Source organism: Neophocaena asiaeorientalis, unplaced genomic scaffold (genome assembly GCF_003031525.2).
Source record: "Neophocaena asiaeorientalis asiaeorientalis breed wild unplaced genomic scaffold, Neophocaena_asiaeorientalis_V1.1 scaffold46, whole genome shotgun sequence".
In the NCBI taxonomy this organism is placed as follows: Eukaryota; Metazoa; Chordata; class Mammalia; order Artiodactyla; family Phocoenidae; genus Neophocaena; species Neophocaena asiaeorientalis.
In genome coordinates, this window is record NW_020175393.1 from 2,695,808 (window position 1) to 2,718,030 (window position 22,223).

The 22,223-nt window shown below is 40.8% G+C and overlaps 1 protein-coding gene across 8 annotated transcripts in view; it reads left to right on the forward strand.

Annotated features, from left to right (window-relative positions):
• Window positions 1–22,223, forward strand: part of ANKS1A (ankyrin repeat and sterile alpha motif domain containing 1A) — a 186,088-nt gene that overhangs the window by 52,530 nt on the left and 111,335 nt on the right. For all 8 annotated transcript variants that reach the window (XM_024766225.1, XM_024766226.1, XM_024766227.1 and 5 more), the window contains exons 2-3: window positions 19,807–19,887; window positions 21,679–21,835. In XM_024766225.1, coding sequence (XP_024621993.1) covers window positions 19,807–19,887; window positions 21,679–21,835 — 238 coding nt within the window. The remainder of the gene's footprint in view (window positions 1–19,806; window positions 19,888–21,678; window positions 21,836–22,223) is intronic.

A 22,223-nucleotide genomic window follows, 5' to 3' on the forward strand; every position in this document is an offset into this window, starting at 1 on the left:
GTGTCAGATCCAAAAAAATCATCACCAAGACCAACATCAGGGAGCTTACTGCCTATGTTTCTTTCAGGAGTTTTATGGTTTTGGGTCTTACATTCAACTCTTTAATGCATTTTGAGTTAATTTTTGTGTATGGTATAAGATAGAAATTCAGTTTCATTCTTTTGTATGTGGCTGTCCAATTTTCCCAACACCATTTTTGAAGAGATTGTCCTTTCCCCGTTGTATATTCTTGGATCCTTTGTCATAAATTAATTGGCCATATATACGTGGGTTTACTTCTAGGCTCTCTTATTCTGTTCCATTGATCTGTGTGTCTGTTTTTATGCCAGTACCATTGTGTTTTGATTACTATAGCTTTATAATAATTTGAAATCAGAGTGTATGATGCCTCTGGCTTTTTCCTTCTTTCTCAAGATTGCTTTGGCTATTTGGGGTCTTTTGTGGTTCTGTACAAATTTTAGAATTGTTTTTTCTAATTCTGTGAAAAAAACCATTGGAATTTTGATAGAGATTGCATTGAATCTGTAGATTGCTTTGGGTAGTATGGACATTTTAACAATGTTAATTCTTCCAATCTATGAGCACAGAGTATCTTTCCATTTGTTTGTGCCTTCAGTTTCTTTCATCAGTGTCTTAAAGTAGTTTTCAGTGTACAAGTCTTTCACCTTCTTAGTTAAATTTATTCCTAGATATTTTATACTTTTTGGTGCAATTGTAAATGAGATTGTTTTCTTAATTTCTCTTTCTGATAATTCATTATTAGTGTATATGAAATGCAAAAGATTTTTGTATATTGATTTTTGTATCGTGGGTTGTTTGTTTTCTTAAAAATATTTTATTTATTTATTTTGGCTCTGCCGGGTCTTAGTTGTGGCATGTGGGATCTTTGTTGCGGCATGCAGACTACTTGTTTGCAGCATGCAGACTTTTTTTTTTATGTGTTGGAAACCTTTCCACATCGAACAGTTGATCTGTCTTATTATCTATTTTAATTTTTTTTGGCTGCGTTGGGTCTTCGTTACGGTGTGCGGACTTCTCACTGCGGTGGCTTCTCTTGTTGCGGAGCATGGGCTCTAGGTGTGTAGGCTTCAGTAGTTACAGCACGCAGGCTCACTAGTTGTGGACCGTGGGCTCTAGAGTGTAGGCTCAGTAATCGTGGTGCACGGGCTTACTTGCTCTGCGGCATGTGGGATCTTCCTGGACCAGGGCTTGAACCCGTGTCCCCTGTATTGGCAGGCGGTTTCTTAACCACGGCGCCACCAGGGGAATCCTGCACACAGACTGTTAGTTGCGGCAGACTGTTAGTTGCGGCATGCATGTGGGATCTAGTTCCCCGACCAGGGATCGAACCTGGGCCCCCTGCATTGGGAGTGCGGAGTCTTACCTGGACCACCAGAGAAGTCCCTGTTTTCTTATTGTTGAATTATAAGAGTTATTAGTATGTTTGGATACATGTCCTTAATCAGATATGTGTTATGCAAAGATTTTCTTCCAATTTGTGGCTTGTCTTTTCTTTCTCTTAACAGTGTTTTTCACAGAGTGGAAGTTTTTAATTCTAATGAAGTCCAACTTATCAATTTTTTCTTTCAAGGATTGTGCGTTTGGTGTTGTATCTATAGCGTCATTGCCAAACCCAGAGTTACCTAGATTTTATCCTGTGTTACCTTCTAGAAGTTTTATAGTTTTGCATTTTACATTTAGGGCTATGGTTCATTTTAAGTTAATTTTCGTGAAAGGTATAAAGTTTATGTCTAGATTCATTTTTTTGCATGTGGTTGTCCAGTTGTTGCAGCACCGTTTTTTGAAAAGTCTAGCCTTTCTCCATTGAATTACCTTTGCTGTTTTGTCGAAGGTCGGTTGACCAGATTTGTGCGGGTCTATTTCTGGGCTCTGTATTCTCTTCCATTGGTCTATTTGACTTTTCTTTTACCAGTACCACACTGTCTTGATCACTGCAGCTTTACAGTAAGTCTTGAGGTCCAGTAGTGTCAGTCCTCCAACTTTGTTCTTTTCCTTCAATATTATGTTGGCTATTCTGGATCTTTTGCTTTTCCATATAAACTTTAGAATCATTTTGTTGATATTTACAAAATAACGTGCTGGGATTTTTATGGGGATTGTGTTGAATCTATAAATCAAGTTGGGAAGAATTGATATCTTAATGTTGAGTCTTCCTATTTACGAACATGGAATACCTCTTCATTTATTTAGACTTTGGTTTCTTTTATCAGAGTTTTGTAATTTTCTTCATATAGGTCTTGTTCATATTTTGTTAGATTTATAATAAATAATTTAATTTTTAGTGCTAATTAATGTAAATGGTGTTATGTTTTTCAAATTCTAATTTCGAATTCTAATTGTTCATTGCTGATATGTGAGAAAACAGTTGACTTTTGTATACTAATCTTGTATCCTGTAATCTTGCTATAATTGCTTAGGTCCAGGAGATTTTTTTGTTGTTATTGCTTCTTCAGGATTTTCTACATAGCAAATTATATCATCAGCAAACAAAGACAGTTTTATTTCTTCCTTCGCAATCTGAATACCTTTTATTTCCTTTTCTTATGGCTTTGGCTAGGACTTCCAGTACCATGTTAAACAGAAGTGGTAAGAGGGGACATCTTTGTCCTGTTTCTGATCTTAGGGGGAAAATATCTAGTTTCTCACCGTTACGTATGATGTTAGCTGTAAGTTTATATATAGATGTTCTTTATCAAGTTGAAGAAGTTCCTCTCCATTCCTAGTTTTCTGAGAATTTTTATCATGAGTGGGTGTTAGATTTTGTCAAATGCTTTTTCTGCATATGTTGCTATGATCCTATATGATTTTTCTTCTTTATCCTGTTGACATGATGGATTACATTAACTGGTTTTCAAATGTTGAATCAGAGATATTGGTCTGTCATTTTCCTTTCTTTTAATGTCTTTGTCTGGTTTTAATGTTATGTTGATTCTGCCCTCATAGGATGAGTTAGGAAGTGTTCCCACTGGTTCTGTTTTCTGGAGTAGATTGCAGAGAATTGGTATCATTTCTTCAGTGTTTCTTAGAATTCACCAATGTGACCATTTGGGCTGGGTACTTTGTAAGGTTATTAATTATTGATTCAGTTTCTTTAATAGATATAGGCCCATTCAGATGCTGTATTTCTTCTTGTGTGAATTTTGGTAGGAATTAGTTCATTTCATGTAATTTACCAAATTTGTGGGCATATTGTTCATAATATTCTTTTATCTTTTTAAAGTCATGGAATTGGTAGTGATGGCCCCTCTTTCATTTTTGATAGTAGTAATTTGTGTCTTCTCTTTTTTTTTTTCCCCTTGGTTAGCTCAGCTAGATATTTATCAGTTGTATTGATCTTTCCAAAGAACCAGCTTGGAGTGTGGTATTTTTGGTTCGTATTACAGTTTAGAGGCATAATAAGTCTTGGCTTTGAGTCAGTCTCTAAATTTTTGTCAGTAATTGCTAAGCATACGTGTGCACAAAGGCATACATATTAGGAGTCAACACAGAGATATTTGTAGAACTTTTTAGAGTCCATAGACTTTTTAAGGCTTTCATTATTAACAGAATGGTTATATGAAACAATAGCTATTTAAATCAGACTGTTGATTTCGGTAGGTGGTAAATCGAGTAATATAGATTTAAGGGTCAGGCAGAACAAGTTTTCATGCTGGTTCTTCAGGGTAGCTGTGTGTCCTTGGACAAGTGGCTTCACCTCTTTTTAGTTTCATCTCTCTGAGCGTGTTAAAGTTTATAAAATGCAAGTTCTTTTTTTTTAAATCTTAGGTTCTATTTATTTATAAATTTATTTATTTTACTTTTGGCTGCATTGGGTCTTCATTGCTCTGTGTGGGCTTTCTCTAGTGGTGGTGAGCGGGGGTTACTCTTTGTTGCGGTGCGCAGGCTTCTGATTGCGGTGGCTTCTCTTGTTGCGGAGCACGGGCTCTAGGCATGTGGGCTTCCATAGTTGTGGCACAAGGGCTCAGTAATTGTGGCGCGCAGGCTCTAGAGCGCAGGCTCAGTAGCTGTGGCGCATGACCTTAGTTGCTCCATGGCATGTGGGATCTTCCTGGACCAGGGCTCAAACCCGTGTCCCCTGCACTGGCAGGCGGATTCTTAACCACTTTGCCACCAGAGAAGCCCAGAAGGCAAGTTCTTATTTCACTATTTAGTATGAAAAATAGAGCGAATACATATTAGGTTTCTAGCATGCTACTTAGCTCATAGTAGACTCTCTGTTGTAGTTATTGTACTAAAAGACAACATCTATTAGACTCATTAAAGGCTTTCTGGATGTCTTCATTTTCTAGGCCATTAGTAGATGATAGGGCTTTTCCTCTTGTTCTTTGATATATGAAGCTGTATTTCTTCCCATATAGAGGTTTTGTTTACTGTAAATGGCAGTCCTCTTGTACATTTAAAATTTGAGAAGCAAAAAGCTATTTGTGGGAAAGCTGTCCAGTTTGGGAAACTTCTTTGTAACCTTCTTGATCAAGTCTTGTATTCCTCAGTTGGTAGATGCTACATGTATGTAGCATGGCCTTGCTTTTTGGCCAGGTGTTTGCTAAGGTTCTTAGTCATCCAAAATGAGTGCTTATTTTTGGATTGACTCCAAGAACAGGATACTGAGTGCCTTTTTGGGAAAGCTAGAAAAGGAATCTGGCAAATAGAGCAGATTTGGGAGGCTGATTAAATATAGATCTCAATAGAGTCTCTGAGAAAGGCTCTGGGCTTAAACTAAATCTAAACATATTACAAATAGGGACAAAGAAAGTGAGAAAACTTGGACTTAGTTAAAACCAACTTTTTGTTGTGTGTGTGTGTTTTTTTTCTTTTGTTTTAATTTTCCAAAGTAATACGCCTTGTTCAGCTAATTTTACTAATGGAAGTGGTTACAGTGCTTACTAAATTATGGAGAAATAACTTTTAAAAATTAGTTTAAACAAAAAAGCTTAAGGCAGCAAAATTCAGTCTGTCTAACCTGTAAGTATATATTTTCAAAAATAATTGCCATAAAAAAATAAAATAAAATAATTGCCATGTTTCTTTCAAGAACAGGATGTAATTGTTAGAAAGGAAATAATAGAAAATATGAACAGACCGATCACAAGCACTGAAATTGAAACTGTGATTAAAAATCTTCCAACAAACAAAAGCCCAGGACCAGATGGCTTCACAGGCAGATTCTATCAAACATTTAGAGAAGAGCTAACACCTATCCTTCTCAAACTCTTCCACTGCTTGCAGAAGTCACCTTGGCTACACAGAACTAAAGCAGAGAGGAGGTTCTTAATAAAATGATTCTGCGAAGGGGGTGGTTACTTGTATCATAGCTGTCTTGCTTCAGAGTAAACGATGTTGCTTGAATCGGAAGTCTTTGCCCTGGACTAGTTGCCTGGCACGGCAGGGGTTCGCTGCAGGTGGGGGATCACTTGCTGCATTTTGGAAAGAGTGTATTTTGATTTTGTCAATGGAAGAAGATACTTAAGGCAGTCAAGATCATTTTGGAGGTTATTTCAGGCATAAGGCAATGATTTTGGAAATGAAAAGGAAGGGACAAATTTGTGAACTGTTTTAGAATGTAGACTATCTGGGATTTGGTAACCCCCTGTTGACTCATTCACCTCCCTGATCTCACCATCACTTAAACTAGCAGTAGGCCACCATTTTGTACAATTCCTATAATGTGTTCTAAAATCCACCAGCGTTTGAAATCACTGACCTATTTGGTACCCTCCTCTGGGGACTGCTACTGCTGTCATTTGGGCAAGCTTGTTCTTAAGCCTCTGTAATTGAAGAGCTCCATTCAGAAGCAAATGGGAATAATTGATTTTCATCCTCCAGAGGCTGGAAAAATCAGAGACCACAGGAGGGTTTTTAAAAAGGAGACCAAATCCAGAAATAAATTTACTCCAGAACCCCTTCTTAAAAGAACTCTCTTAAGAATCTTGTAACTGGAAGCCCATCTCTCTGGAATAGATCTGGCTCGACTTTAAAAAAAAAAAAAAGTGGATGTGTGTGCTGTTAAAGGAAAAATTGTTCTGACACTTGTTAAAAGAGTAAGGAAGATTTTCAGACGAGTGCAGTAGGAGTATTGCCATAGGGGAGAGAAACCAGGCTCATCTTCATATACAACAAGGACCAGTGGGGATTTTTGGCCAAAGAGGAGGGTGAGTGAGTCAGTGGATGGAAAATTTCTAAGAGGAGACATCAAGGCTAGGGGGATTCTTGCTAAACTGACCTAACAGGATTCTTGCTATAGGCAGGCCAAGGACTTAGACATCAAAGAGGGGGGATGAGGAACTGGATCAGATATCAAGGGTGGGAGAACTCTTGATAAACTTACTTAACAGAATTCTTGCTAAAACTGGGCTGAGCAGGTCAAAGATAGGATGGGGACCAAAGTCAAGGCCTAGTTGAAAAGAGTGTTCAGAGGAGCCTGACTAAAATTTGGTCAAGGAGAGAGGGGTGTGTGTGTGTGTGTGTGTGTGTGTGTGTGTGTGTGTGTTTTATTTGAAAAGTAATACATGCCTCACCCCTAGAACAAATCAGTCTCAACAGTTTGGTATATAGCCTTCCATATGTTAGTATAGGCTTCGAAAAATACACTGTTCTTACAGAAATGAGATCATACTCTACATACTGTTATGCAGGTGCATTTCCCACTTCATGTATCTTCCACGTTTTTTCATGTCAGCACATATACACTGGTCTCATTCTTTAGAATACTTTGCTTCACTTTAGATATTGATGCCAAACCCTTATATTTTAAATTCCAGTTTATAATTTTTTTCACATACGTTATCCCATTTATTCCATAAAACAGCTCTCTCAGGGTAGGGATAGGACAAGTGACATGTCTACTTTATATAAAGTTTAGATGATCTACTAGAGATTTTGTAGCTAATACAATGTGTCAAATCCAGGATTCACTCATATGGGTCAGTTGCATGTGTGAAAAAAAAATTAGATCTTTGACATTCAGCTTACAAATTAGCAACATTCAGAATACTATTTTTGTTGTGATGCTTGGGACATTTAGGAAATATATGTGGTGTGTATTGGACCTAGAATCTGATAATAAATTTCATTTGAGGTGTATATCACTTTTACATTATTAATTTCTATCTTGAAATTTTGTTATTTTAATTTCCTTAAAACAACAAAATTATCATCTTTAAATACTTTAAGATTAAATGAATTCAGTCAGCTTGTAGCTTTCATTATAATGTTGATGCTTTCAGTAGTTACCTTAAGTAACAAGATTTGTCAGCTAATTGGATTTCTGGAAATGTTAATAGGAGTCTTTTGGTTAACTACCTCTATTCATTTCCCTCTGGGACCCGGTTCCTACCTAGAATATAGTGCCTCTCTTTCAAGACTCTTCATTGGTTTCCTATAACCCTGGAGAGAAAAAAATGAGTAAGACAGAATGAATGAGGGGCGGGGAATGTGAAGCATGGTGGAAGTGAAAGTGTATGAGCTGTGGGAAATTCATCTTATTCAGGAATGAGAAAAAACAGCTGAGAGAGTGGTTTTCAAGAAGTTGTATATAGCACAGTGTTAAGATTTTGGAGTTAAACCAGTGTCACCCATCCCAGCTCTGTGACTCTGGTTAAGTTATTCATCCCTGTACCTGTCAGTTTCCTAGGGTTCCCTTATAGGGTTCTGGTGAGAAGTAAACAGTGAGTTGTTTAATCCACTTAAAGTATACTTGGCTCATAGCAAACATTTAATATTGGCTGTTATTTCCAGGCCGTTTAGACTCAAAATACCAAGAAAAGGGTCTCAAAGTCTGGATGGAGTAAAGTGACCATATAATTTATTGTCCAGGCTAGGATTCTGTTAATAATTATGCTGGGACAACAGATATAAGCCAGGATTTATGGTTTCCCTAAGTTAGAGGCATCTTTGCCCCCAAATGTGACTGATTAAGGCATCTTGCCTTCCTACCCAGCTCAGTTAAGCCTGTGGACTTTGACAAGCCAAGGAGCAAATCATTCTTAAAAGCTTTTCTGCGTGCGCACGCACACACACACAGACACACACACTCTCTCTCTCTCTCTCTCTCTCTCTCTCTCTCTCTGTCATATACTCACTGAACAATACAAGAAACCTTGCTTTTTCTTTCCAGGTAACATGTTACTAGAATATGAATCTGCACATATATTTAGACAAATCTGTACATTATTTTTTACTCAAAAAATAACTTGACAGGATATTTGAGTTCTTAGAAATAGTTTCCATAATCTAAAAAAGTAATTCACCATAGCCATCTTTAAATAGCTAGGCCCCCTCATGCTTTTATGTGTAGATTTCTCTTACCTGTGTAGATTTCTCACACCTTTATGTGTAGATTTCTCTTACTGCATGTGCCCGGTGCAGTGCTTTCTTGACAGTGAGGATACGGTGGTAAACATAATATATTCCGATCTGCCCGGAAGTTGCTTGTGGTCTAGTGAGAAAGGCAATCAAATAATGACAAATACAGAGCTCTGAACTGAGATCATTGTCATCAAGGCGGAGTACAAGGAGCTCTACAAGTAGCTCATGAAGAGCCCTGCCTGGCCTGGGGAGAAAAGGAAAGAGTTCCCTGAGGAGGAGAGCTTTGCTCAATGCTGAAGGGGCGTTGAAGAGGCAGGAGGGAACGGGGGGTTGGGGAGGAGGCAGGAGGGAGCCTGACCTTCTAGGAAAGAAGAGCCTGCATTAGGAGTGCAGAAAACTAGGAAGTGTTTGCTCTTAAAAGATCACCTTGGCTGCAGTGTGATCACACACCCTTCGCCCTGGTTGCAGAGCCCTTTCATCCCTTTTTCTTGAGAACGGATGCCACTCATCCGAGCAGTAACCCATGTTCCCTTAGCATTTGCAGTTCTTTTTATAGCATGAATCTCACTGCATTATAATTTTTTGCTTCTACGCCTCTGAGGTTCTTTAGGGCAGTGGCTTGGTCTTATTTATTATAAGGAACCTAGAATAGCACAGTGGCTTTTCTGCTCCTTCCCCTCCCCACAAATATTTGACTATTTACTCTGTGCCCTGTACTGTGTGCTTGCATGTTTGGGAAGGTGGTACAAGATGGGCATGGTCCTTGCTATCATGGAGCATGCGATGTGACAGGAGTCAGAATTTTGAACTCTGGAGACCATTTTCATGCAGTTCAGCACTTCTGTGACTTTTCCTGCTGTTGTGGAACAGAAACAGTGAATGCTGGAGTGTTAAGAAGCCAGGCTAAGGTAAATTGAATCAAATAAAAGATAAGGGCCCCCAAAGTAATAGCGTAAACGGTGAGGGAAATATGGCTTGTAAAAATGTGATTATACATTATTCCTCATGACTGCATTGCAGTAAGAGCAGCGCGCTCCCGCGGTGGTATCTTGTCTCAGGTTGTCATATCCATGTCCATGTTGAGACTGTGCTCCCTCTTGCCACCATTCCCATTCCCCCTTCCCGGCGTTGATAGGGAGGCAGTGATTGAAAATAGCAGTTACTGGCGTGAATGTACAAGGTTTCTAACAGTCCCTGCTCTCCAGGAACTTGCTGGTTTGTGTGTATGTGTGGTGGGCGGAGGGGTGGGTATTGTGTGTGCACAGATTACTGACTAGAAACAGAAGACCCTTGTTCTTGGCAGGAGAGGGGAGAGCTCCTTGCTGGCTTTGTGGAAAAAGGGGGCCATTCTTCCAAGTTTTTTGTGTGAGTTGTGTCACCTGTGAGGTTAAAATGGGGCGTTGCCTTTCCACTGTGTTTCTGTCTCATAAGGGAATAAACCCTTCAAAGTCACTGCCTTTCGTCACATGTTTGAAACACAAAACTCATGGCCACAAAAGCCAAGGTGACCAGAAATATACATTTCATAGTTGACAAGGACTTGTCTAGCCTGACGTGTTGTGTCAGAATCGTTTCTGCACCATCCTTACCAAGGGGCATTTGTACACACCTCAGTTCTTTTCTGGGAAAGCAGCCACTTCTAGCTCTTAGCTCTGAGCTTCAGGTGTTTCCGCCATATTTCTGATTATTATGCTTATGTTGCTGTTTCTTGATTTAAAAATTTTACACATTCTCTCTCAGTCTTTGTTATGGAAGAGCAGGGTTTAGCTTTCTTGCACTCTCTCGGTCCACTGCCTCCCCCTTCATCCTTCAGATGTGTCACAAGTTTTAGTTACATCAGTATCTAATGTTTATATTATTATGCTATTAGTATTATTCACCTGCTGAACCAACTAATATACTCCAATTCTTTTTTTTTTCTCGTTCTGCCTCTCTTGTTGGTTTTCTGAGTTTCCTATGTCCAGCTTACCCTTAATCCCCAAACTAAAACCATACTTTTTAAATCCCTAAATATTCTTTTCCACATTCCAGGCGGACCCATCAGTTGATCTTGTCAGTTTTATTTTCTCCCACGGATGCCAAAGCCCTGCATCCTCCAGCGATGGTTGGGTATTTCTGAGGCTTGCTGTACACTTGATTCCCTTTGCCTTTTTTTGTCCCGTTTCCTGGATGCCTGTCTTCTCTCTTGGTTTGCTCGCTTATTTGGTAGAGCGCATCCTCCAGTCACTTCCTGATAAAAGGGTGTGTGGGAGGTAAAATTTAAGACTCTGCATGTCTAAAAATATCTTTATTCTCTGTTTATACTTGACTGATTCTTTGTCTGCTATAGAATTCTAGGTTGGAAATCATTTCACCTTCGAATTTTGAAAGCATTGCTCCTTTGTCTTATGGCTTACAGAAACGAAAGCCATAAGACTTTTTGAAAGTCTTGAAATTATTGAAAATTCTGATGCCAGTCAGTCCTTTGTATGTGAACTGTTTTTCCTCTCTGGAGACTGTATTCTCTTTATCCCATGTATTCTGAAATTTCACAGTGTGCCTTGGGATGGGTCTTTTTAAAAATTATTTATTGTACTAAGTATAAGATGGACTCTTTGAACTGGAAGTTCATATCCTTCAGTTCTAGGAAAATTTATTTCTTTGATAATTTTCTCCTCTCTTTCTCTGGAACTCTTGGTCCTCTAATTTTCTTATCTTTTCTCTGGAATTTCCTATCTCTTTTTTGGTTCCACTTTCTGAAGGATTTACTGAACTTTATCATCTAGCTCTTTATTTATATTTCTACTGTAATTTTTTTAAAAATTATTTTATTTATTTATTTTTGGCTGCATTGGGTCTTTGTTGCTGTGCGCAGGCTTTCTTTAGTTGCAGCGAGCGGGGGCTACTCTTCATTGCAGTGCGCGGGCTTCTCATTGCGGTGGCTTCTCTTGTCGCAGAGCACGGGCTCTAGGCGCACAGGCTTCAGTAGTTGTGGCACGTGGGCTTCCGTAGTTGTGGCACATGGACTCAGTAGTTGTGGCTCACAGGCTCTAGAGCATAGGCTCAGTAGTTGTGGCTCATGGGCTTAGTTGCTCCACGGCATGTGGGATCTTCCCGGACCAGGGCTCGAACCCATGTCCCCTGCATTGGCAGGCAGATTCTTAACCACTGTGCCACCAGGGAAGTCCCACTACTATAATTTTTTAATTTCCAAAAGCTTTACACTGATTGTTCCAATTTTTTCTAATCCAGTTCTTGTGTGATAATAGGCTTTTTTGGTTGAAGTTTTATTTGGTTCCTTAGAGTCCCTTTATCCTGTTTGTTTTGTGCTCTCTCTTTTCATGTTGAATGCTTTCCTCAAATGTATGGTTCCTCAAATGTATGGTGATCCTTGGTTGTCATTTTAATTTAAAAGTGAGACACCAAAAAAGCCGATTGGATGGTCTATATACAGGTGGGATGAACTTGTCAGGGTTGGGTTTTATATGCTCTATCTAGGGTGTTTGGGCAGGAATCCACCTGCTTTGTTGGGGAATCCCTGAAAGTCAGCATCTATTGAACCGTTCTGTGGAGTCATTTGGTTTCTACAGGAAAAAATCTTCTAACCTTCTGTTTGCAAGTGGAGGGTAGGGCTATTAGCATTTTGGGAGCCAAGTGGGTGAGCAGGTCTGGAACCTCGTCCTTCAGGATGTAAACTTCCTTTTAGGGCCTTTGTTTTCGGTACAGTGCCTCTTCCTAACTCCTGCTGTTCCTAAAGTCCCTGGGTTTAGAGCCCACCTGGTTCAGTTTCTTCACAAAATAAATCCACCTTCTCCTGCCTGGGTGCAGGGGCAATAGTCTACTGGCTGCCCTGCATGTGACCGGAGACCTGGTGGGCTAATGCTGCTGCATACAGAATTTGTATCAAGTCCTCGTTTTCAGCCCCTCCTCATCTCTGGTCTCCTGTGCCACTAGGTACTTCTAATCACTGACCCTTCCCAGGGTGCTTGTGTGAATTGGCATCCCCTTCCCTGGGTGCAGGGATTCACTTTCTTAGCTTTGCCAATTTATCTACTTTTCATCTTCCAAAAATGTTGACATTTTATGTTCACTGTTATCCTTCTCGTATTCTTTTTTTGTTTGTTTTTACTCTCATTTTAGTGGGTTTCAGGATTGAGCAAAAATAAAAATACATGTTCAGTTTTTCCCAGTCAACTAGAATTCCTTTGGCATTGTTTTGGGGGTTTCTTGTCTGATCATTTCATGTCTGTAAGTTGTGTCTTTCTCCAAAGATCACAAGCTTCTTTGACAATGGGAATGGTTTCCTAGACTCCTTATTATCTCTCCTTTTACCCTCAACAGTTAATTATGTAGAAAGCATTTTAGTAAGGACGTGTCAAATTCATTTGAGTAAGATGAAGTCTTTTTAAAATTAGACTGACTTTGGACAGTGTTTCCTTCTGTTGGAAAACTGCCAGTCCTTCCTGAGGTTCAGAGATAAATCTGCCTTTGCAAGGATAACTAAAAGAGGAAAACAGAGAAGGCCTTTGGCAGAAAAAGGCTGATGAGACAAACTCCTGTTTAGACCTTAATGATTTAATGAAGAATTGATGGAGAGCTGCCCAGAACCTCTCTTCCCCCTCAAGTTTGTTGCCGTTGCTCCCTCAGGGTCAGTGATGGAGCAGGCCCTTTTCCGACTTGGTGTTCTGAGAGTCTTTGACTTCCTAAGGACTAATGCAGGAGGAGACCCACAGAGCTTCAAGTTTTTAAAAAAATTAATTTATTTATTTCATTGGGTTTCTGTTGCTGCTCGCGGGCTTTCTCTAGTTGCGGCAAGTGGGGGCTACTCATTGTGGTGTGCGGGCTGGTGGCTTCTCTTGTTGTGGAGCACGGGCTCTAGGCATGTGGGCTTCAGTAGTTGTGGCACGTGGGCTCAGTAGTTGTGGCTCACGGGCTCTAGAGCGCAGGCTCAGTAGTTGTGGCGCACGGGCTTAGTTGCTTCATGGCATGTGGGATCTTCCCAGACCAGGGCTCGAACCTGTGTCCCCTGCACTGGCAGGCAGATTCTTAACCACTGAGGCACCAGGGAAGTCCCTCCAAGTTGTTTTGTCTCAACAGTTAAGGTCAAGAGCCTGAATAAACTAGAAGGAATATGCATTAGAAGTCAGACGTGGGATTTTGTTTCAGTTCCACATTAATTAGCTATATGACAATCAGTAAGTCATTTGGACTTCAGTTTTCTTACCTGTAAGATGGAAATAACAACATGTATTCCCTACTTTATAATATCGTTGTAAGGGCAACATACATGTTTGTCAACATTTGAGCACTGTCATTTTAAACTAACCATGTAACCATGGTATTCCAGACCCTCATCTGCCTACTGACTGAACATCTACACATGGGAGTCCAAATTCATTTCAGCCTCAACTAATCCAAAACAAAACTCCCTGTGCCTCCTCCCTTCCCCTGCCTCATACTGCCACAATCACGAAACAAAGCAACACGGGTTTTCCTCCTCAAATTACTCTCTCGTTAGCCACTGAATTGTTCACACACACACCCCCCGCCCAATTTGGTCACCAGATCCTGTCTTTTCTATTGAATCTATCCTTTTTTCTCAGCGCTCCTTACCACTGCCTTTGTTCAGGTCCGTACTTCATGCCTGAATTGCTAACTGGTAGCTGGGCTCCCTGGATCTAGTCACACACTTCTTCCAGTCTATCGTCTATACAAATGCTTAGCATAATGATTTTTTTTCAAATTCGGAAATATTTAAAACCATCAACAGTATGGTGGATAACAAATTCACTAAGTTCCCACTTCCCAGCTGTCAACAGAAGGATTTTTGTAAAACTTACATCTTACCATTCCCTGCTTGAAACTTTCAGTGGCCCACGGGACCCTTCATGACCGGGCTCTGCCTGCCTCTCCATCCTCGCATTCACCATCATGCTCCAGCCACTCACAGGTACTTGCACTTGCCCCAGTTTGCTGGGACTACTCAGGAGACCTTGAATTTGGGCGTTTCCTCCTTGTTTCTCCTGCCTGGCTGATTCCATCTAAGCTTTAAAGGCTCAGCTTGTGTCTCGTCTGTCTGCAAAGCCTCCCTTATTCCCATTTCCGCGTGAGCTATGCTTTGCATACTTCCTAGAATTCATGCAGTGTATCGTCGTTTGTTTACTCGTCTGACTTCCCCACTCTCCTCAAGGGTGGAGACTATAACTTTCTGGCGTATGGAAGATAGTGCCTAAACATTTATTCAGTTGAACTGGATTGGACACTCTGCCAGCCCATTGAGATGCCATTACTTGTCTGTGTGAAGTAAGCAGTTAGGTAACTGGACAACATGAAGCAAGCTTGCTGACAGCTAAGAGCCACTGTAGGATATCGTTTAGTCCTGATCCCACAGAGTAGTCACAGATGAAAGTGGACTGGCCATTTTGGTTCCAACTTACGGTTCTTCTGTCTCTGTGTTTTATGTAAAGATATCTCAGATGCAGTATGCTTACATGTCCCATCAAGAGACTGTTGCCATTTTTAATGGATAGAGAGTAGCAGGTTCATTACACTACACAGAGATCATGTCACACTGGGGTCGCAGCTTAGGAAAAACCGAATGTTAGAAGTTGCAAACTGGTAGCCCTGGGCAGTTCCTTGCACAGTGCTGTGCTCTAGGAAACATGAAGGAGTCCCTTAAACGGCTTAAAATATATAGTATGGAAGCACAGCATAAAGAATTCACTGTGGTCCAAGGTCCAATGTAACCAGTGCTGTGGTGATGGTGCACTAAATGTTTAGGGATCTCCTGTACCTTTCTTTTTCTTTTCCTGGTTCTCTTGGTGCTTTGTGCTCTGCTTTTGTTTGTTAGTGATCAGCCCTTTGGTACTTACTGCTTTAGAGAAACCTAATAGGACAGCTGTGATAGGGAGGAAGGCCTAGATTGTAAATAGCTCTTTTCTTGGGCTGCCAAAAGGGAAGAAACTTGGGTGGAGGGGGATGTTACTACCATCCTGTCTGAAGCTAAGATTCCAAGCAGAGAGATGACAGTTCTCTATCTTCATTTAGGTTTTATTTAATATATTCCCCATTCCCCCAAATTTTTCCCCATGAGCATTTAGAAGAAATGCTAGTTAGAGCAAAAGGAGGGGAAAAGGCCTTACCCAGTTGGGAAAGTTGCAGGAAAGTGCTTATCTTTCTGCCTTGTCTTTTCTAATTGTTTTGAGGTAGTTTTAGTGCTGGTATGGGATATCCAAACTTAATCACCTCTAAACCGGAGACATGGAGGTAAAAGTTAGAAAATGACAGAGGGCTTGCTCAGTTCTGCCTTTTTGTTAAAAGCAAGGGCAGTTTAAACCTCAGTTTTAAGGTTACTTTGGGACCTGGATTGAGATGGTTGAAGAGGTAGCAGATTCCTAATGCAGTACTAGGAGCTGACAGACCTGAGCTCCCAGATGCTTTAACCAGTGTTACTATTCCCTTTTTCCCAACTCCTCTTGTTTATTCCAGTCATCTTGCTATTGTGTGCGACCTTGTATGACTGCATCTTCACTTCATCTTGTCATCCGGTTAGATCACAAAGTCCCTGTTTGGCCAAAGGCCAAGAGCACCATAAATGGGAGTTTTGGATCTGCCACTGATTTGGCTTGTAATTTGGGGCAAATAATTTGTTTTTGGGTTTTAGTGTCACCTAGTTTATAATAGAATGATGATTTTTTGTCTTGTGGGGCGATTTGAAACTAAGTATGAAAATTGTACCTCCTAGGTTTTCCAGATCTGTTTCACTTTCCATCGTTCTATTCATTGTCAGGCATAGGTATATTCTTTTTGGTTTAGGAAATGAGGTATAAATGTGACAAAGAGATCATTGCTTTTAACTTTTCATTTGGAAGGTGCTATAGGAATCCAAGCTTAATGGAGGATGGGGACACCAGGAAGAAACTCAAGCTCCTGACCTTGTCACCAGCTTCCTTAGTTGACAAGGAACAAATAATGTAGCTGTCAGTACACATGTCCTCTCTTTTCACTTAAAATTTATCTTAAGCTTTTAAGCCAAATACCTACATGCTTATTAAAGTGACCCATGTCACACATATACAACCATTTATTATTAACATTTCATTTCTTTCTCTTCTTTTCCCTGTACATAGGTTCCTTCCCCTCTTTAAAAAAAATATTCTGAAAAGACTACTACATGAATGTATTCTCACTGTGTTTTACATAGTGTGGTAGAATACAGAGCAGAACGTGAAAGTCCCCCTTCACCACTCTGTGGTGCCCCCGCGACACACGCTTCCTTCCCCAGAGGGAACCACTGTCAACACTGGATGAGCATGCTTCCCATCGCCATCCAAGGGTGTGTGCGTGTGCGTGTGTGTGCATGTGTGTACTTATAAAATGAGGGCTTATCTTTTGAATATTGTACAATGACTTCTTTTTTTTCACTTTACTGTAACACAGCATATCTTATAAAATCTTTCCACGTCAGGACAAGTAAGTCCAACTTGTTATTTTCCTTTGTTGTTAACTGTTACGTAATAATTCATTTTATGGGGGTACCTGGTATTTAACTCCCTACCTATAGGTGGACGTTAAATTTGTAGTTCTTACTCTTACAGTGGATCAGTCCTGAACAAGGATGTGTCTTTGTGCGTGTGTACAAGCGTTTCTGTTGGATAGTGCCTGAAGTGGAAATGCTGGCCCAGAGTGAATGCCTATTTTTGGTTTTGGTGGGTGCTTCTGAATTGTCTTCCCAGAGGAATTCACCAATTTAAATTCGTACCAGTGGTATTTAAGAGTGTTTGTTTCCCTGATCTTTACAAGCGTTTTATAACGTCATCATTTTCATTTTTGTCAGTCTGATAGGTGAAAAGTGGTATGTGATTATTCTAATTGGCATTCTTCTAGGTTGTGTTTCTGTAGATATAGCCTTGTCTGATTTCTGCCTTTTAGGAATCCCTCAACATTGCCAGTTACTTGATAACATTTTTTCTTATTTTCTTAGGCTGAATCTCTCTATCTGTTTTATGTCCATCAGTTATCTGTGGTGTAGGGTGGGAATCGTTTCACTTCATACAACTTTAGACAGGAGATGGGGTAAACTTGTGCACTCAATTTACAGTCGTGATAAATGTCTCTCATATATATTTTTTCTCTACAATATTTACAATTTTTTTCCTTTTTTCTCCTTAGCATTACATTGTAACCTCTATTCTGTCTTATTACACAGCAATATAAATAGTATATAATATTCTATCTGTCTCCACCTTAGTTATCATAGTCATTTCTCTGTTGATGGACTTTTAGGCTATTTCTAAAATTTTATTGTTATAAATAATGCTGCTTCCAACATCTGTGTAATAAAGGCTCTGGGCCCAGATGGTTTTACTGGTGATTATAATTTTAGTGCTCTATCAGGGATATTAGCTCGGTGCTTTGTGACAGCCTGGAGGGGTGGGATAGGGAGAGTGGGAGGGAGGGAGACGCAAGAGGGAGGACATATGGGAACATGTATATATATAACTGATTCACTTTGTTGTAGAGCAGAAACTAACACACCATTGTAAAGCAGTTGTACCCCAATAAAGATGTTAAAAATAAATAAATAACAAAGTAATTCTTTCTCAAAAAAGAAAAAAATTTTAGTGCTCTATGTCAGTGATTCCTGAATATAGAAATGCGTAGATAGCTGCCCAGGTGATCTGTGACTTAAACCTAATACTGATATCACCCAATAATGGTAGCACAAAAAGCAAAAACTTTAGACCAGCTTCCTTTATGAATGAAGATGTGAAAATGCTAAGTAAAATACTCTCAAGTAGAAGTCACTGATATGGCCCTAATGGATAATGGCCAAATAAGGTTTACTCCAGGAATGAAAGAATGGCTTAACATTAAGAAAGCTATTGATAGGGCTTCCCTGGTGGCGCAGTTGTTGAGAGTCCGCCTGCCGATACAGGGGACACGGGTTCGTGCCCCGGTCCGGGAGGATCCCACATGCTGTGGAGTGGCTGGGCCTGTGAGCCATGGCCGCTGAGCCTGCGCGTCCGGAACCTGTGCTCCGCAGTGGGGGAGCCACAGCAGTGAGAGGCCCGCATACCGCAAAAAAAAAAAAAAAATTAGTTGGTTCACTGTGAAAAACTATGATATTATCCATAGATACAAAAACGTATTTAAATTAAACAGTATTTCTAATACATTTAAAAGGGAAAAAAATAAGATACTTCCTTTACATGTTACAGAGTGTCTACCTCTAACTAACTGCCAATAGCATTAGCAGGACAGAACAAGGCTTCCCTCTACTACTTAATAGTATTTTAGAAGCTCTGGCCAATGTAGTAAGGTATGAAACAGAAGTCAGAATTAAGGCTTTGAGGATTAAATGAGATGACATTTCAACCATCTTAGTCTGATATTTCTGATTCAAATAAGGCACTCAAATTGTAGATTCTGTTGTTATTCTTTTTATTACCAATAAGACATATTCACAAAGGAAAGACAGAATTGTCCCTTGCATCTTAACACATGTATCCTGCTGCTTTTATGAATGTGGGTTCTTTGATCTTAGTCCTTGTGGTTGAATGATCCTGATTATCTGGTCTAGAGTTTCTCTCAAGACTTCAGTCACCAGGAGTAGAGGTGGGTACTCAGTACCTGTAACTGACTGAATGGTTTGGTTCAGTGATTTTTAAAAATTTTTGGCTGCATTGGGTCTTCGTTGTGGTATGTGGGCTTCTCATCGCGGTGGCTTCTCTTGTCGTAGAGCATGGGCTCTAGGCGTGCAGGCTTCATAGTTGTGGCACGCAGGCTCTAGAGCACAGGCTCAGTAGTTGTGGCACATGGGCTTACTTGCTTCACAGCATGTGGGATCTTCCTGGACCAGGGATCGAACCAGTGTCCCCTGCATTGGCAGGCTCATTCTTAACCACTGTGCCACCAGGGGAGTCCCTGGTTCAGTGATATTTTTGATGACCTTTCAACGAGCTGTTCTTACAATCCTGACAGTATTCAGAGACACGAGTCCCAGACTGAGTGAGTAATAAAGTTACCAATGAGGAGGGGCTTCCCTGGTGGCGCAGTGGTTGAGAGTCCGCCTGCCGATGCAGGGGACACGGGTTCGTGCCCCGGTCCGGGAAGATCCCACATGCCGTGGAGCGGCTGGGCCCGTGAGCCATGGCCACTGAGCCTGCGTGTCCGGAGCCTGTGCTCCGCAACAGGAGAGGCCACAACAGTCAGAGGCCCGCATACCGCAAAAAAAAAAAAGGAAAGTTACCAATGAGGAGAATGATACAGGAAAACAAGCTCTGAAATGATGACACGGTTGTCTTGATACTTGACTCCTTGTTCAGCACCCCATTGTGTACCCTCAGTGCTGTGCATTTCTGTAGTAAATAGCTGCTTTCTTTTATCAGGAGTCATGTGGAAGTAACCCATTTGGTTAACCACCACACAGAATTCTTTTCCAGGCAGCTAGATGTCTCTAAATTTGGTTTGTGACTTCAGTCTTTTTTTTTCCCCCTATAGCATCTGGAGAGGGCCAAATGTGAACTGTGTTGACAGCACTGGGTATACACCTCTGCACCATGCTGCTTTGAATGGCCATAAGTAAGTATTAACGTGCTACATTCCTGCCCCACTCTTCAGAACCCAGGCCTTCAGATTGTCTTTTTAAATTTTTTCCTTCTGTAAGGGTGTACAAAGCAGGGATGCTGAAGAACAGAGAAAAACTAAATTTAGTCCATCCAGAATTCTTGAGTCTCTCTTTAGTGTATAATATAAACATCCTTCCCCACCCCACTCCCAAAATAACTTTAACCAAAGGTTAAGTTTTACCTTTCTTCTGCTTATTCTTTTCCCCTTTGAAATGGGACAGTGCCTTGCAATGATCTGAATACAAAGCTCAAATGTGGGGCAGCCAGAACATAATGGTGCTGGATGATGTATTATGTAACCAGTCCCTTTATAAACTGAAAATAGATCGAGTGGTCATGAGAAACTTTCTTTCTGTTGACTTTATCTTTCTGCTTGCCACTCTTTCCTCATAAAATTAGCCTTGTCCACAACAAGAACCATTTTTAAGGGGAAAAATAAATAAATAATATGGCCTACTTAATTCCCTTGAGTATAGAGAGGTTATCAGGAATTTGTGATTTGTGTGGGGTTTGTCTGGGAAGTTTTCTGGAGAAGGTGTGCTTTGGCAAGGGGGTGGGTGGTGGTTTGAGAGAAGGCACAGGTTTCAGTGGTTTGGCAGCTTGAAGAGGGCGCTGCCCTTCAAGTGAGGTAGAATGGCAAGGCTCAGAGCAGGAGCAGGCCGAGTGGTGGAGTACAGTACGTAGATTTGCCAGGAAGAATGAAAACCAGAGTGTAACGGAAGACAGGGCATCGGGGAGAGTTTGAGGCCTAATACTAAAGGAGATAAGCAGTAGAAGTTTAGTTTTTATGGGGAAGGATTATTGGGACCATTTAGATTTTTCCGAGCGAGAACAGGGCCCTACCACCTCATGGTATTCTGTTTCACTTTTGCAATATTTGGCCCAGCCTAATTGATGCTGATGTGCCGGAAAGAAGCAATGGTTGTTTCCTTCTACATTAAACTTTTCTAAGATAGATGGAATGTGATCATTTCCTGTAATGTGGTCTTTTCTATAACCATCTTAGACAAAGCTAACAGAAAATCTGTAGAGACTCCCTCCACCTTAAATGGTGGGGTAACCTGAATTCAAGTGAATCTCAGACTTAAATGACTGTAGCTTGTTAGCCAAGTTCATCTCCAGATGCTGTTTTTATTTACAGTGGAGATTTTCTTTGACCTCATGTGCATGGGGATAGTTACACATTTATATCTACTTAATTAGTGGTGTCACCAAGAAGGAAGCCAAGTCCTTCTTTCTGGATGTATCAAGTGATACCATACGCATCTGGCTTATGTTTGCAACCACTTTAATTCTGCTCTGCGTGTCCGCTTCCAGCTCCCACATCACTAAGTGCTCTGAATAATGTGGTGAATAATGATATTTGTTTTGCATGACTGCTTTTATGTAAATTCTATCCCTGAATGCTGTTTCAACATCACAAACAAGGAAACATTGCAAGGTTTAGACAAGGGGACCAGACGTTTTCAAAATAATGGAAAATAGATGGATTATGTAGAAAGCCCAGATAACACCAGGAGGTGATGAGTCAGTGTAGTGTGCCTCAAGATGGCTCAGCTGCTGTCAACAGCTGTACAAGTAGCTCATGGAATAAAAGGAAGAGCTGGGCGGTGAGCTCAGGTAGAGATGGGGAGCCAGGTGAGATAATCTCTGTGAAAGGGCTTTGTGCCAAACAGATGTGCAGAACTGTTAGTACGAAAGACTTGTGGGTTCTGCAAACTCATGATCGATTTTTGCCTTCTAGGGATGTGGTCGAGGTTCTTCTGAGGAACGACGCGCTGACCAACGTGGCTGACTCTAAAGGCTGTTACCCTCTGCACTTGGCAGCCTGGAAAGGAGATGCCCAGATAGTGCGATTGCTCATCCATCAAGGGCCCTCACACACCAAAGTCAATGAACAGGTTGGAGGGAAGGGAAGCTTTCTCCACTCAGCTACAGCCAGACCTTGGCAGTCCCATCACCGTCTCAGTCCCGTAACTCAGATCTCAGGGAACCAGCTCTTCCCTGGCCTAAGGGTGATTCCCCTCTTCCCAGCGCTACTCCTTCTAGTGCGTCAGGGAAACCTTGTACCATGAAGGGTGCATTTCATATGCATTTGAATCGTGCAGATTTGGAATAGTACTGTAACAAAGTTATAAATACTCACCTCACGTGCAAAACTGGAAATAATGCAAATCCTGCAAAATTGCCCCGAGTTCATTTCAAACCGGGGGGCTTTTGCCATCAACGTGGCAGTGCAGCTTTAGCTGGTAAACAGAAATACTCCCAGCATGTGTTGGTACTATGTGA